The 15,188-nt window shown below is 44.0% G+C and overlaps 1 protein-coding gene across 1 annotated transcript in view; it reads right to left on the reverse strand.

The window, feature by feature from the left end:
• Nucleotides 1-15,188, reverse strand: part of CACNA1C (calcium voltage-gated channel subunit alpha1 C) — a 704,641-nt gene that overhangs the window by 153,713 nt on the left and 535,740 nt on the right. Inside the window, exon 10 of the mRNA XM_078849824.1 lies at nucleotides 6,580-6,670. Within this exon, the coding sequence (XP_078705950.1) occupies nucleotides 6,580-6,670 (91 nt within the window). The remainder of the gene's footprint in view (nucleotides 1-6,579; nucleotides 6,671-15,188) is intronic.

Raw genomic sequence — 15,188 nt, forward strand, 5'->3', positions numbered from 1 at the left:
ATGAGCTATTACCAGCACGGGGTGGGGGGGGGGAAGAAAACCTTTTGTAGTGATAATCAAGGTGAGCCATTTCCAGCAGTTAACAGGAATGTCTGAGGAACGGAGGGGCGGGGTATAAACATGGGGAAATAGTTTTACTTTAAATAGTTTTACTTTGTTTAATGACACATCCACTCCCAGTCTCTATTCAAGCCTAAGTTAATTGTATCCAGTTTACAAATTAATTCCAATTCAGCAGTCTCTCCTTGGAGTCTGTTTTTGAAGTCTTTTTGTTGTAATATTGCGACCTTTAGGTCTGTAATCGAGTGACCAGAGAGATTGAAGTGTTCTCCGACTGGTTTATGAATGTTAAAATTCTTGACATCTGATTTGTGTCCATTTATTCTTTTACGCAGAGACTGTCCAATTTGACCAATGTACATGGCAGAGGGGCATTGCTGGCACATGATGGCATATGTCACATTGGTAGATGTGCAGGTGAACGAGCCTCTGATAGTGTGGCTGATGTGATTAGGCCCTATGATGGTGTCCCCTGAATAGATATGTGGACACAGTTGGCAACGGGCTTTGTTGCAAGGATAGGTTCCTGGGTTAGTGGTTCTGTTGTGTGGTATGTGGTTGCTGGTGAGTATTTGCTTCAGGTTGGGGGGATGTCTGTAAGCAACGACTGGCCTGTCTCCCAAGATTTGTGAGAGTGATGGGTCATACTTCAGGATAGGTTGTAGATCCTTGATGATGTGTTGGAGAGGTTTTAGTTGGGGGCTGAAGGTGACGGCTAGTGGCATTCTGTTATTTTCTTTGTTGGGCCTGTCCTGTAGTAGGTGACTTCTGGGAACTCTTCTGGCTCTGTCAATTTGTTTCTTCACTTCAGCAGGTGGGTATTGTAGTTGTAAGAATGCTTGATAGAGATCTTGTAGGTGTTTGTCTCTGTCTGAGGGGTTGGAGCAAATGTGGTTGTATCGTAGAGCTTGGCTGTAGACGATGGATCGTGTGGTGTGGTCTGGGTGAAAGCTGGAATCATGTAGGTAGGAATAGTGGTCAGTAAGTTTCCGGTAGAGGGTGGTGTTTATGTGACCATCGCTTATTCGCACCATAGTGTCCAGGAAGTGGATCTCTTGTGTGGACTGGTCCCGGCTGAGGTTGATGGTGGGATGGAAATTGTTGAAATCATGGTGGAATTCCTCAAGGGCTTCTTTTCCATGGGTCCAGATGATGAAGATGTTATCAGTGTAGAGTAGGGGCATTAGGGGATAAGAGCTGAGGAAGTGTTGTTCTAAGTCAGCCATAAAAATGTTGGCATACTGTGGGGCCATGCGGGTACCCATAGCAGTGCCGCTGATTTGAAGGTATACATTGTCCCCAAATGTGAAATAGTTATGGGTGAGGACAAAGTCACAAAGTTCAGCCACCAGTTTGCCATGACATTATCGGGGATACTCTTCCTGACGGCTTGTAGGTCCATCTTTGTGTGGAATGTTGGTATAGAGGGCTTCTACATCCATAGTGGCCAAGATGGTGTTTTCAGGAAGATCACAGATGGATTGTAGTTTCCTCAGGAAGTCAGTGGTGTCTCGAAGATAGCTGGGAGTGCTGGTAGCGTAGGGCCTGAGGAGGGAGTCTACATAGCCAGACAATCCTGCTGTCAGGGTGCCAATGCCTGAGATGATGGGGCATCCAGGATTTCCAGGTTTATGGATCTTGGGTAGCAGATAGAATACCCCTGGTTGGGGTTCCAGGGGTGTGTCTGTGCGGATTTGTTCTTGTGCTTTTTCAGGGGGTTTCTTGAGCAAATGGTGTAGTTTCTTTTGGTAACCCTCAGTGGGATCAGAGGGTAATGGCTTGTAGAAAGTGGTGTTGGAGAGCTGCTGAGCAGCCTCTTGTTCATATTCCGACCTATGCATGATGACGACAGCACCTCCTTTGTCAGCCTTTTTGATTATGATATCAAAGTTGTTTCTGAGGCTGTGGATGGCATTGTGTTCTGCATGGCTGAGGTTATGGGGCAAGTGATGCTGCTTTTCCACAATTTCAGCCCGTGCACGTTGGAGGAAGCACTCTATGTAGAAGTCCAGTCTGTTGTTCCAATCTTCAGGAGGAGTCCACCTAGAATCCTTCTTTCTGTAGTGTTGGTAGGAAGGTCTCTGTGGATTAGTATGTTGTTCAGAGGTATGTTGGAAATATTCCTTGAGTCGGAGACGTCAAAAATAGGATTCTAGGTCACCACAGAACTGTACCATGTTCGTGGGGTGGAGGGGCAGAAGGAGAGGCCCCGAGATAGGACAGATTCTTCTGCTGGGCTAAAAGTATAGTTGGATAAATTAACAATATTGCTGGGTGGGTTAAGGGAACCTTGTCAATCTATCCAACTATACTCTTAGCCCAGCAGAAGAATCTGTCATATCTCGGCCCTCCCACCCCCCGCTCTCCTGCTGGTAATAGCTCATCTTAAGTGATCAGTCTCTTTACAGTGTGTATGATAACACCCATTTTTTCACATTCTATGTGTATATAAATCTCCTCACTGTATTTTCCACTGAATGCATCCGATGAAGTGAGCTGTAGCTCACGAAAGCTTATGCTCAAATAAATTGGTTAGTCTCTAAGGTGCCACTAGTACTCCTTTTCTTTTTGTGTATACAGACTAACACGGCTGCTACTCTGAAATCTGATGGCAAGGTTGACTTGCCAAACTGACAGAGTTAAATACCCTTCAGCCTGATGTCACTAAAAAAATCAACTTTGACTTGAAATCTCCCTATTGCTCCAACAAGACTAAAGGGACTCATTGCCCCTGAGATTTTACCAGATTTGTAGAAATGATAATTTGCCTAAAGGACAAATTGAAGCTTTACAAAGTTCATCTAGTTATTTCATTGTGCTTGCAAATTCCAGTGGAAAGATGAACTCACAAAGGTCTACTAAAAAGTACAGGTCAGATCTTCAGATGGAGTAAATGGGCATTGCTCAACTGAAGCCAAAGGAGCAAAAATAATAATAAATAATAATAATAATTTTAAAAAGCCTGTTACGAACTGAAGATATGGCCCTATAAACTTGTCTGAAAGATTCAGCATTCTTCATACAAGAATTCCCCCTGTATTTTAGAATTGAGCTAATCACTACTTCCCTATTATCAGGCCAAATCCTGAAGTCCTTACTCAGCCTCTCCTCAAGGAATACTCTCATTCAACTTAATAGGTCAAATTGTGAAATTCTTACATAATTTTTTACATGCTCCATGGGGTATTTTGGCTTACATGAGGATTGAACAAGGATTTAATAGGAACTTCAGGATTTGGTACACCCTAACAATCTGAATTTCAGACTTATTGCTGCCTGAGAGGGAGACATGACAACTACAATAAACTAGAGATGGGCCCAAGCACCAAAGTTCAGATCCAAATCTGAACTTCCCTAAAGTTGGAGAGTTTTCAGATCCAGATTATTGGTTCAGGCCCATTATTAAGACAGGAACCATTGGCAAAATGTGGATCTCAGTCCAGATTTGGGTTTGGATTTCAAACACACTGGTGTGGCCTCTTGTTATCCTGGTGGCAGGGAGCATCTTCCATTTCCCTGACGCTTGGAACAGTATCAATGGGGCCTAGAGGAACTGGCACCCAGTCTTCTTTTGGCCAAAGAAAAGTTTGCTGAGATTCTAGTCTTTTTTGGAGGAAGGAATGTGAAGCCCCTCCCCATAAAACTGTATTGGCTTCAATTTCCCACTACGTTTGAGTTGTTCTCAGATATAGTGGAGAGTGGCAACTGCAGAAAGATGGCTGCATCTCCCTCCTTGATCCTCAGCTGTCCAACCCTGGTGGAACTTAAAACAGCAATGGGCCTATCTTAATTTCCACCACTGGTGTAAGTTCCACACCAGTTGAGGATCAGGTGTAAAAGAGCTTTGCTCCACCATGCACCTTCCTGTCCATGCCCAGCCCCTGGAATTCCCCTGACATGTCCTGTCCTTCCCCCTTACACTTTGGGTAGGCAGATAGCTGGAGCAGAAAGTAACAGAGTGGAATTTCCCACTGGTCATCTCTAGCTATTTTAGGCCTATTTTGCACCCCACAGAAACATATATTTGAAAACCTGATTACCTACAGAATTGAGTGTTAGCCTCAGTATCCTGGCCACTTTCTAATTAAGGTAATTCTACTCTAGCTGTCAAAATCCCCCCTGCAGTTTCAACATAGGACAAGTCATCCTTCATGTCTCCTAAACCCATGAATGTGTAGTGTCTCCTGGCACTTTCAGATAGCCGCCACTTTTTACCCTGAAGGTGGTTGCACTTCAGTGCTGGAAAAGTGACCCCTACATACACAGACCATGAAGTGCTTTAGGATCCTTTGGGATGAAAAGCATGATATGAATGCACATTGTAATATGAAATTACAGGTGACTATATAGACACTATAATACATTTGCCATTTTTGTTATTTTTTGTATTACGCTCATGCCTAAGGACCTCACCGTGACAAACACTATACACACAAAGGAAAAAAGAGACAGTCCCTGCCACGAAGAGCTTACAAACTACAAAAGAGAACGGGTGAATGCAGCAGACAGATGGAGGAAGCACAAGGAAAAAGGATAAGTAATTTTTCATGAGGTTTGTGATCTGGGTGATGAAAACAAACTGCACTTGCTAATAACTTTGTGCACACCAGATAAGTAATTACAGATAGTGGCAACTGCTGACCAATATTATGGGGCCTAAATTACGCTTCTATAGTATAGGTCCCAGGGAGCTTGGGGTGGATTTTTGCCTCCTTGAGTTCTTCAGTTTGCAAGGGGACTGTGCAGGCTGCACCACAGGTGTGCTGAGGCTGTTCTGCAGGGCAGTTGAGGTAGTGATGTCACTTATAATCCCACCTACCACTTCCTCCCTTTGGTGTGACATATGCTTCTGGGTACACACTGACGTAGCATTCTGCCTGCAATTGTGACCAGCCCTTGTGAGAGCCATGCAAGAGGCTGAGAGAAGATGCTTTCCCCACTCTGCTATGCACTCACACAAGGGCCTGCCATAGTCCAGCACATAATATTTTAAATACCTTCCAGAAATACTGTCTCACATATTTTGCATATGTGCCTAATAGATTTTATGACCCATGGCATTTTTTCTGATTGAGGTACTTCTATGTCATCATTAACATTTTTATAATAAGAGGTACCATGCTATGTACAGTAATCAGAACTTGATGTGCAGTGCAAATCCCATTAGTCCTGATGAAAACGTTGTGCATTGATTTGAGAACATATCCAGAATTTTGGAATCTGGATCCTTCACTTTTAAAGGGACACTTTTCAAAATAAAAATGCTGCAACTCTTGAGTGCTTGCAGGTTTGGGACCAGAGGTATATATTTAAATTATGTTACCTGTTCTATTAATAACACCTTAAGTAATTAAACCTGAAAGAATGCTGAGTATCAAAATGATTTTACATAATGTATGATGTTTGCTTGCTTTTTGCATGTCACTCATCTCATTAAATCAGACTAGTCAGTTTCACTCTTTGGTTCTCCTGTGCTAGCTAGACCAATGTCATTCTGTCTGGGTATCTATCAATACAGGAGAATGTTTAATTTAAAAAAAAATGGTTTTCATCAACTTTTTAAAAAGTACATTATAGGGCTTGTTTACATGGGTAATGATTCCAGAATAGCTATTACTGATTAACGTGCAGATGTTCATATTACTGATTAACGTGCAGTTGTTCATATTCCAGAATAAGAGTGCCTTATTCTGAATTAAGGCAATCTTATTCTGGAATAAGAGTGTCCTCAGATGAAATTAATCAAGAAATATTTAATCCATTCAAATTTACACCCTTCCTTATTATCCTTTAATTTTCATGTGTGGATAAGACCATAGAAACAGTTCTCTTTATAGTCCACCTGATTCTGGTCTAATTAACACATAAATCCCAAATCCCTCCACTGAGATCAAGAGTCACTCTGGATTTACCTGACTGAGATCAGAATGTGGCCTATTAGGTTTCGTAACTTCCCACATACAATTTTCTTGTTTAAAAACTGTGGTAAATCCAGGACAAACAGCTACAAAAGGGGGGGTAGTAATTAGTCCCAGGGGATTAAAAGGCCCCTCCCTATCCACTGAGGAGAGAGAACCATGGGGCAATAAGGTTCAGCTGGAAAAGGGGTTGCTAGGGAACCAATTAGGTTCAGCTGACTCCAACTACTTGGGACCTTTTTAAACCCTCCCCTGGGTGGTTGGGGGGGAGTGAGAGGAGTAGGGAAGCTGCTAGTATGCTGTTTGCAGCAAGATGCCAGACCCTCCCAATAGGGAGGCTGCACTTGCTCCCCAGAAGGGAAGGAAAACAAGCACAAGGGACTGACTGAGGAAAGGAGTAGCAGGACCCTGTGCCACCTATAAGGATTCACCTTGCCCCAAACCTGAGTCTCCAAGGCTAAAAAGGACTGAGCCTACTGAGGTGAACAAGGTATTTTGCCACAAAACCCTTAAGTTTGCATTTAAAATACTTGGATTTAACCCTTTAAATCCATCTTGCCTGCAGCAGAAGCAACATTGATATCTTTATATATGTACTCACGCCAGCCTAGCACCGCAGTTTTCTCCTTCAATATCTGCTCCTGCCACATTGTCTGTGTTCACGGACTCAGTCTCACTTGTAGGCATGCTCACTGCAAAGTGAAGAAAAAGCAAAGAGTTGGTGATTAGATTGCAAAACATCTATTAGCAACCAATGACAATGGAGGGGACAGCTTAGCAAATAGACTCTGAGTAGCAATATCTGAGCCTTATGCATTGGGCCCTACCAAATTCATGGTCCATTTTTGTCAATTTCACAGTCATAGGATATTTTCCTCCCTTGGTGTTCACACTTCAAGTGCTAGAAGAGGGCCTCATCCTCCCTGATTGAACTAACCTCGTTATCCCTAGCCTGATTCTTGCTTGCATAGTTATACCTGCCTCTGGAAACTTCCACTACATGCATCTGATGAAGTCGGTATTTACCCACAAAAACTTATGCTCCAATTAGTCTATAAGGTGTTATTCTATAAGGTGTCACAGGACTCTTTGCCATTAATTTCATGGTTTTAGATATTTAAACCTGAAATTTTACTGTATTGTAAATGTGGGGGTCCTGACACAAAAGGGGGTTGTGGGGGTGTGGAGTTGTAAGGCTATTGTAGGGGGGTCATGGTGTTGCCATCTTTACTTCTGAAGGCAGCACTGCAGAGCTGGACTGCTAGAGGGTGGCTGCTGGCCAGGCACCCAGCTCTGAAGGCAGGGCCACTGCCAGCAGCAGCACAGAGGTGAGGGTCTCATGCTATGGGGAACGGGTTACCACTTTTTTGGGGGCAGCAGGGCCAGCCTTATGGGTAGGTGCCATGGTCAAGGGGATGCCGTGGTCACCTCTCCCCAAACACAGCCAGCTGAAGGCGCCTTTAACCCTGAGCGCTGGGCCTGGAAGGGGCAAAGCTGGGGGTGCCCCAGCCAGGGGCTCCTACTATGTGCCAGACTCCAGCTGCTAGTCCTGGCTAGGCTGCTGCTGGTGGCAGCACTGCCTTCAGATCTGGGCTCCCATTCAGAAGCCGTTGAGCTTCCTGCAGCTGGGGGAGGTTCCTGGAGGTGGGTCTGACCTGGCCCCAGTCGTGGCTCCTGCAGAGAAAGAAGTAGTCCCATCCTGGCCAGAACTAGCAGCTGGAGCCCGGTGCAGGGTAGGAGCCTCTGGCTGGGGTGCCCCCAGCTCTGCCCCTCCTCTACAATAGCCAGATTTCATGGGGGAGGCCAGATTTCACAGTCCGTGTTGCATTTTCCAGGGTCGTAAATATAGTAGGGCCCTACTTATGCGGTTTGCTGAGCAAGTCTGTGGCCTTATTGCATAGGCCAAGCAGGTATAGCTTAAGTATATACTCAAGTTCCCCATCAGAAAAGAGTGGGACAAGGGCTGCTGCTCTGCTTCTTTCAGTGAATTAATCCCTTGAAAGTTTATAAATAGGATCAATGGAAACTGGAGGGAAAATCTGGCAAAACCACCAAAGAGATTAACAGTGGAACATTTAAAAAAACATTCCTTTATTTCTGCATGGTCTACATTTTTTAAAATAAATGATATATGTTCTGGTGAACTGATTGCTGATGAAAAGTACCAGAGTCACAGCTCTTGTGACTGAAGTCCTCTATTATCTGAAAAGCAGCTATAGCATTAGCAGCAGTGACGCTATCCTCCCCAAAACTGCCCACCGCTGTGCCTCAACCTTACACCTGGAGGAACGGGATCTCTAGGAATGAGAGAGTAGCTCAGTTTCTATGGCCCATTCAGTCTATGACCTGACTTTCTAGAATTTCCAACAAGGAAGCTAAAGAATACTGACTGTGGTGGAGTTTTTGTGTGAACGCCTGTCAATTAAGAACCAGGCTGAATATTGTAATCCACATCTACCTGATTGTTTTTGAATAGGGGACTGACTTCCTAGACCATTATCAATCCCCTAAATCTTTCATTCCACCAAGAGTTCATGGAAGAATACAACTCCAACTGAGTAACTGCTTGTGTCCCTTGTTTGGAGAATTAAAATACCTCCTTAGCCTATATCTGTCTGAGGTCATGTGGCACAAAGGACAGCACTTCTCCCTATGTGTCTTTCCTCCCTCCCTACTTTCCAAATACACAAAATGAATTAAAGACAAAGAAATGACTCTTCAAGCTGAATGGTATGATAGGCTGTCAGAACATGACCTATGTTAGCAGCTGTACAGATGTCGGTGGGACTTTAGAGCATGCTGTGTATTAGCGGCTGGAAAGATATTTAATGGGCTGTCAGAACATGTTGTGTATTACTAAGAACACAGCTATTGTTAGCAATAAGACAGACATCCAATGGGCTACCAGAGCAAGAGCTAAACTAACTCTAGGAGATAAACCTGATGGTCCTTTCAGGGTATGCTCTGCATTTGCAACTGGGCAGATGTCCAATGGGCTGTGAGACCAGGTCCTCTTTTAGAAGCTGGAGAGCGATCTGATGGCCCTTCCAAACATATCCTGTATTCTTGCTTCAGTGCAGAGTATTCCCTCTTTTTCAATCTAACAATCTCCAGCATTTCTACTTTGTCTCTTATGGAGAGCTAAAATTCTTAGATTGTGTTTTTGAGCACTGAATGAAATATTTGACACTATGGCACTCCCTCCAACATGACCAAATGCATTGCTCCAAGTGTGTCCACACCTTTACATAATCTTATGAGCTGGCTGAAATCTTGTTATGGTTTGAGTTAAAACCCCATTGAGATTGAGAGGTGTGAAGGCACCATTCAATTAACATTACTGTAAGCATAAGCCCCCACTTAAAACAAGAAGAGTGTGTGAAATTTGCCCAGGAGCTTTTGGCTGAGTATTGTTTGGATAGGGGTGAGGGAAGGAGGGGAGAGGAGACAACAGACTGAAAAAGACAAAAACAGAGAGGCAGATGCAAAATGCTAGAAAGCCTAGCAGTAGCCTGTAAGCACAGTGTGACCCTGGAAAAAGGGTAGTGGAGAGGGATTTTGGATCTGCTGGCTAGAGAGGCTTGGGGCTGTAAGCTAAGAAACTGCTCCTTTTGTTCTTGCTTCCTCCTGGGTTTGGAGAAGGAAGATTTTGTATATTTCTTGTAAATAAACAAGATTGCAACAAAGAAAATACCAGACTCCATCAATTTCTGCTTCCAACTGGAACATTTCTAGGGTCCTGAACTTTGACTAGCTGCTTAGGTCAAAAAGGGGCAACAGAAACGTATGTGCTCTTATTGTCTTATTTGCTTGGAGAAACAACCTAAGAAACCAGCGAGATTAATATTTTGATGCACAAGAAACCGCCAAGCAAACTGAAAAAGAAACCAACCCCCAAGGTTAACATTTGATCATACAGTCTGACCCCACCCCAGGAAAACAAAACAGAGTTATTTGGCCCGTAATCTTCTGATATGAAGTGAAGCACCTTCAAAACATATTTGAGCTTGATTGCAAATGGAAAACAGTTTTGAAGATATTAGAAAAAGGTTGCTTTGCAACACCTCAAACACATATACAGGACACTGCACAAGCAATAGAAGGAGTGAGGCACATACATGCATAAATATACTCACATACAATATATATATATATATATATACACGTATACACACACATGTTATGGACACAGAGCACAGTGGAACATTACCATGGGTTTCTGTGGAGTGACTAAACCAAGCAAACTTCCCTTTCTTCTTATCAGGCAAGCCAGCAGGAGTGCTTCCTTTCACAGACAAGATGGTCAGTGTCAAGTACCAGGAACAAGACATCAATAGAGAGCATGCAGCCAGTGACAGGCAAAAGAAAAAAACAAGGAACTCAGCTTACACATATGACATCCACTTCTGTCTGAAAACTTCATAATGAATTAAAAATACAAAATGGAAAATAAAGGCATATGGAAGTATGAAATATTACAATATTACACTGTCAGAGGAGGATCCTCCTCTTCTTTCCGATCTTAGTTACAAGCTGAATCCCGCAAGCATCAAGCCATTGAGTTAAAGTTGTGGGCCAAATCCTTGTCCCACTGACATGAATGGCAAAATTCCCAAAGAGTGACTAATCTAGCTATCTGTGCTTCATATGGTGATTGCCTTCCTTCTGGGAGTAGCAAAAATAAGGCAATCGCAATTTGTCCCCAAGTTTTATGGCTGCATTATGGGCAATGGGGCCAGGATTTGGACTAGCCAATGTCTGAATACACACTTGTTGGATTTCCTCCGCTATGTTGGCAATGCTGCTACTTGAAAACTCTTGGTAGACTGCTGTGAATGCAATTCTCTGTTTTATGCTGATTTCCAGAGATTAATAACATCTACCAAGTTGGCCCAGAGGAGCTGAACTACAGAGTCATGCCCAGACTGGAATAAGACTGATGAGTCTTTTCCCCACACTATGTCTCTCCTGCTTTCCACCTGAAGTTACACTGAGCAGCCGCCCACTGACGTTCTGGTGTGTGGGTTTGTATGGCATTATAAAACACTGATCCACTCTTTATTACACACGAGGGGCCAGATCCTCCACTAATCTTGCTTCTGCTCTCTGCAGGCGGGTCTGCCTGTCCTAAATTCGAGTAGACCAGGTGGGCGAGGTAATATCCTTTATTGGACCAACTTCTGTTGGTGAGAGACAAGCTAATCAGAGTGCACTGAGCAGGCTGCACTGCAATGGCCACAAGGGCTGAAATCGCAGCCAAGGATCAGCATAGTACAGACGTGGCCAAACTGTGGCTTGTCCTCTTGCCCCCCAGAGCCCCGCACACCCCCCCCCCCATTTCCATCTACAGGACTGGGAAGGGGGGAGCTCGGGGCTTCTGCCATGCGGCGGAGTGATAGGATAAGGGGCTTCTGCCCTGCCGGGGGGAGAGGGCTAAGGGCTTTAGCTCAGTGGAAGGGCAGGGGGCATCAGGGCAGAAGGCCCATACCGTGGCAGGCACTGTCCCGCGGGGCAGGTTGTGCATGTCTTGCAGCTCTCGAACTTCTGAAGATTATTGTATACAGCTTGTAGGGTCAGTATGTTTGGCCACTCCTGGCATAGCACATTGTCATGCACTTGGGCGTGGCTATGTTAAAGCAATTTTTACTTGTAAAACACAACATAGGTGGAAGATGTTCACAGCAATAAATGCTATAAATCCCTATGTGTATGCCAGAGGGACCACGGCCTACAGGTTAATGTGCAGGACAGCCAGGAGAACTGGCCTCATATTCCCAGCTCTGCTACAGCCTCCCTAGGCAAATCACTTTAACCTTTCTGTGCCTCGTCTCCCCCATCAGGATGAAGGGGAGAGTCATACTCACGTCCCCCACAGGGGTGGTGCAAAGCTTCATTTGTTCATGTTTGTAAAGCATTTTTAGCTCCTCAGAATGGAAGGTGCTGCAGAAGAGCTAATTACTGTATCATTCATATATCTACATTATTGAGGAGAGCAAGCCTACAGCGGGGTTCAAATGCACAGGAGTCCAATGCTGAGCCAGTTCCTGTTAAACAGTCAGCTGACTTCCCGTTACTCAGAAGCACTAGTCGCCAAAGATGAACAGAGTGCCGGCCTTGCTGCAGCGGGAGGGACTTGCTCTTCAATGTCAAAATGAAGGGGGCAGAGACACACACAGACTGGGACAGGGTATGAAGCGAACCACAACAAAGATGGGGAGGGTCATTCTTATCTAACCCTATTCACAGGATGCAAAACTTGTTAAGGGCACCTAGCCTTTAGACTTGAAACAAGGTGCACATTTTTAACAGTGAAGGTAATTAACCATTGGAATAATTTACCAGGGAATGCGGTGGAGAATTCATCACTGGACATTTTTAAAATCAAGATGACATGTTTTTTCTAAAAGATATGGTCTGGTTCAAACACAAATTAATTCCAGGAAGTCCTATGGCCTGTACTATACAGGAGGTCAGACCAGACGGTCACAATAGTTCCTGCTGGCTTTATAATCTATGGCTCTACTAATCAAAAGTGGGAGTGGATTATCCTCAGTAGTTCTTGTGCCCTGTGCTCCTCTCCCCTGTGGTGCTTGGTGATGGGTGGATTCCCCCAACACAGGCTCCCCACCAGCCTCTAAAAAACTACTGCATGCATCCATGCAAGGAATCCCCACGGAGCTGGGCTCTGCATCGTGCAGAGAACACCACCTGTACAAGCTACCCAAACCCACCCCTAGCTGCCTCAGAGGAGAATGGTGAAGCGTCCATTCCCCACACACTTCACACTGCAGGTGTCTGATCATCCTGGCACCCCAGGCTAAAACAAAGATTGATCTCTCTTCACTGCATGCCTTGAATGACATGTCCACCAGCATGATGGAGGGCTATTTTGACTTATTTTCCAACTCCTATTTTTCACCACGTTTCCCCTTCCCCTGTCACCTCTGATCACTGCTAAAGGTAATGGGACACAAGGACAACCCGAGTAGAAGCAGTGTGGTCCAACAGACAGGGCAATGGATTTGAAACCAGATGGACCTGGATCTCATCTTTGTTCTGCCATGGGCTCGCTGTGTCATCATGGGCAAACCTCTCTATGCTTCTGTTTCTCCTTCTCTAACACAGGGATAGTAATTCTCCACTCACTTTTGTCAAGCTCTTTGAGATCTATGGATGAAAAACATTGTAATGAGAGCTAAGTATTATCATTATTATTGACACTAATGCTTTCCAGGTGGGACTCAGCAAGATCACGAAACAACTCTGATGAGCAAAGGAATTCTGTGAATTCTCCAGCTGGAACTTAAGATTTGTTTTTCCATCAGGCACAACAAAAACAAATTGCAGTCTTCAGTTTCCAAGCTGCCTCCTTAAACTGAGTTAGCATTGAGTGAATGACTTCATCTCCAAAAAGAACCCCATTTCCTACTGCGTCTCTCCTGTCCATCCATCCATGAATGAGTTTGTGGGCAATTGTCAGAATATCAAACAAGTCATCTTTTTTTCTGTGGAGTGTCCTCAGTTTAATACATGAACACTGCCTAGCTTCCTCCTTTCATCACCTCTGTTTGTGGAAAGCCTTACTCATTCATTTTACCAATTAATTTAAATGAGATACAGTTTTCATTCTGCTGTATGCATTTCTCCTGGGAACATATTCTTATATGCAAGTGTAACACTGACAGACCCCGGCCATCGGTGGGCAGGATCGAACCTGAGATCTCTGGAACTGAATGCATGAGCCTCTACTGCATGAGCGAAAAGCCACGTGGCCCTTGACTAAGGCTGTAGAACAGACTCTCCAAGTGGTCTCGGTGCCACTAGATGGGACAGAACACCACACCCAGGAGGTGTGTAGGTTATACAAGGAGCATGCAAAAGGTAAATTATTGGGTACATGGGGGTAAATGCTTGTGTATAGGAGAGCCCCTCTTGTGCATCTCAGATAGCAGGCAGGAAAAAACTAGCTATGAAATGGGAACCTCTTTTGGGGTTTCTATCCTGCACAGTGACATTGTATTGTTGTGGATTGGGTTAAACCTTATCTAATCTACTCTGACCTCAACTGCTACAATGATCAACACCCCTCACAATGCTCCTTTCAAGATCCATGGATCCTACCCATGCCTATCACAACAACCTTATCCAGGGCACTAAATGCCTCAGTAAAAACTATGTGGATGAAATCAGACAATCACTATACTCTCGAATGAACTCGCACAGGAAAGTGATAAAAACATCATAGCACCTGTGAGTGAACACTTTTCACTCTTTTCAGAGTGGTAGCCGTGTTAGTCTGTATCAGCAAAAAGAACGAGGAGGACTGGTGGCACCTTAGAGACTAACAAATTTACTTGAGCATAAGCTTTCGTGGGCTAAACTCCACTTCATCGGATGCATACAGTAGGACGATATATATATACACACAGAGAACGTGAAAAAATGGGTGTTGCCATACCCACTATAACGAGAGTGATCAGTTAAGGTGAGCTATTATCAGCGGGAGAAAAAAAACCTTTTGTAGTGATAATCAGAATGGCCCATATCCAACAGTTGACAAGGAGGTGTGAATAACAGTAGGGGGAAAAATAAGCATGGGGAAATAGTTTTACTTTGTGTAATGACCCCACCCACTCCCAGTCTTTATTAAAGCCTAATTTAATGGTGTCCAGTTTGCAAATTAATTCCAATTCAGCAGTGTCTCATTGGAGTCTGTTTTGAAGTTTTTTTGTTGTAGTATTGCAACTTTTAGGTCTGTAATCGAGAGACCAGGGAGATTGAAGTGTTCTCTGACTGGTTTTTTTAATGTTCTAATTCTTGACATCTGATTTGTGTCCATTTATGAAGTGGGTTTTAGCCCACGAAAGCTTATACTCAAATAAATTTGTTAGTCTCTAAGGAGCCACAAGTATTCCTCATACTTTTCACTCTCTATCTGACCTATCAGTACTCATCATCAAAGGAAACCTGCATGACACTTTCAAAAGATGAGCCTGGGAACTTAAATTCATAACTTTGCTAGACACTAAAAATCATGGCCTTACTAAAAACACTGGATATATGTCTTATTACAACAATCTGTAACCACTAAACCCCTTTTTAGTCCTGTCATTACAGGAGTGCCACTTCACCTTCAATGGCCCCTTAGAATATGTGCTAACTACTGATGCTAAACAATCTGTTCCACCTTGTAGTTAGCTTGACACACTT

Source organism: Lepidochelys kempii, chromosome 1, assembly GCF_965140285.1.
Source record: "Lepidochelys kempii isolate rLepKem1 chromosome 1, rLepKem1.hap1, whole genome shotgun sequence".
Taxonomy (NCBI): domain Eukaryota; kingdom Metazoa; phylum Chordata; order Testudines; family Cheloniidae; genus Lepidochelys; species Lepidochelys kempii.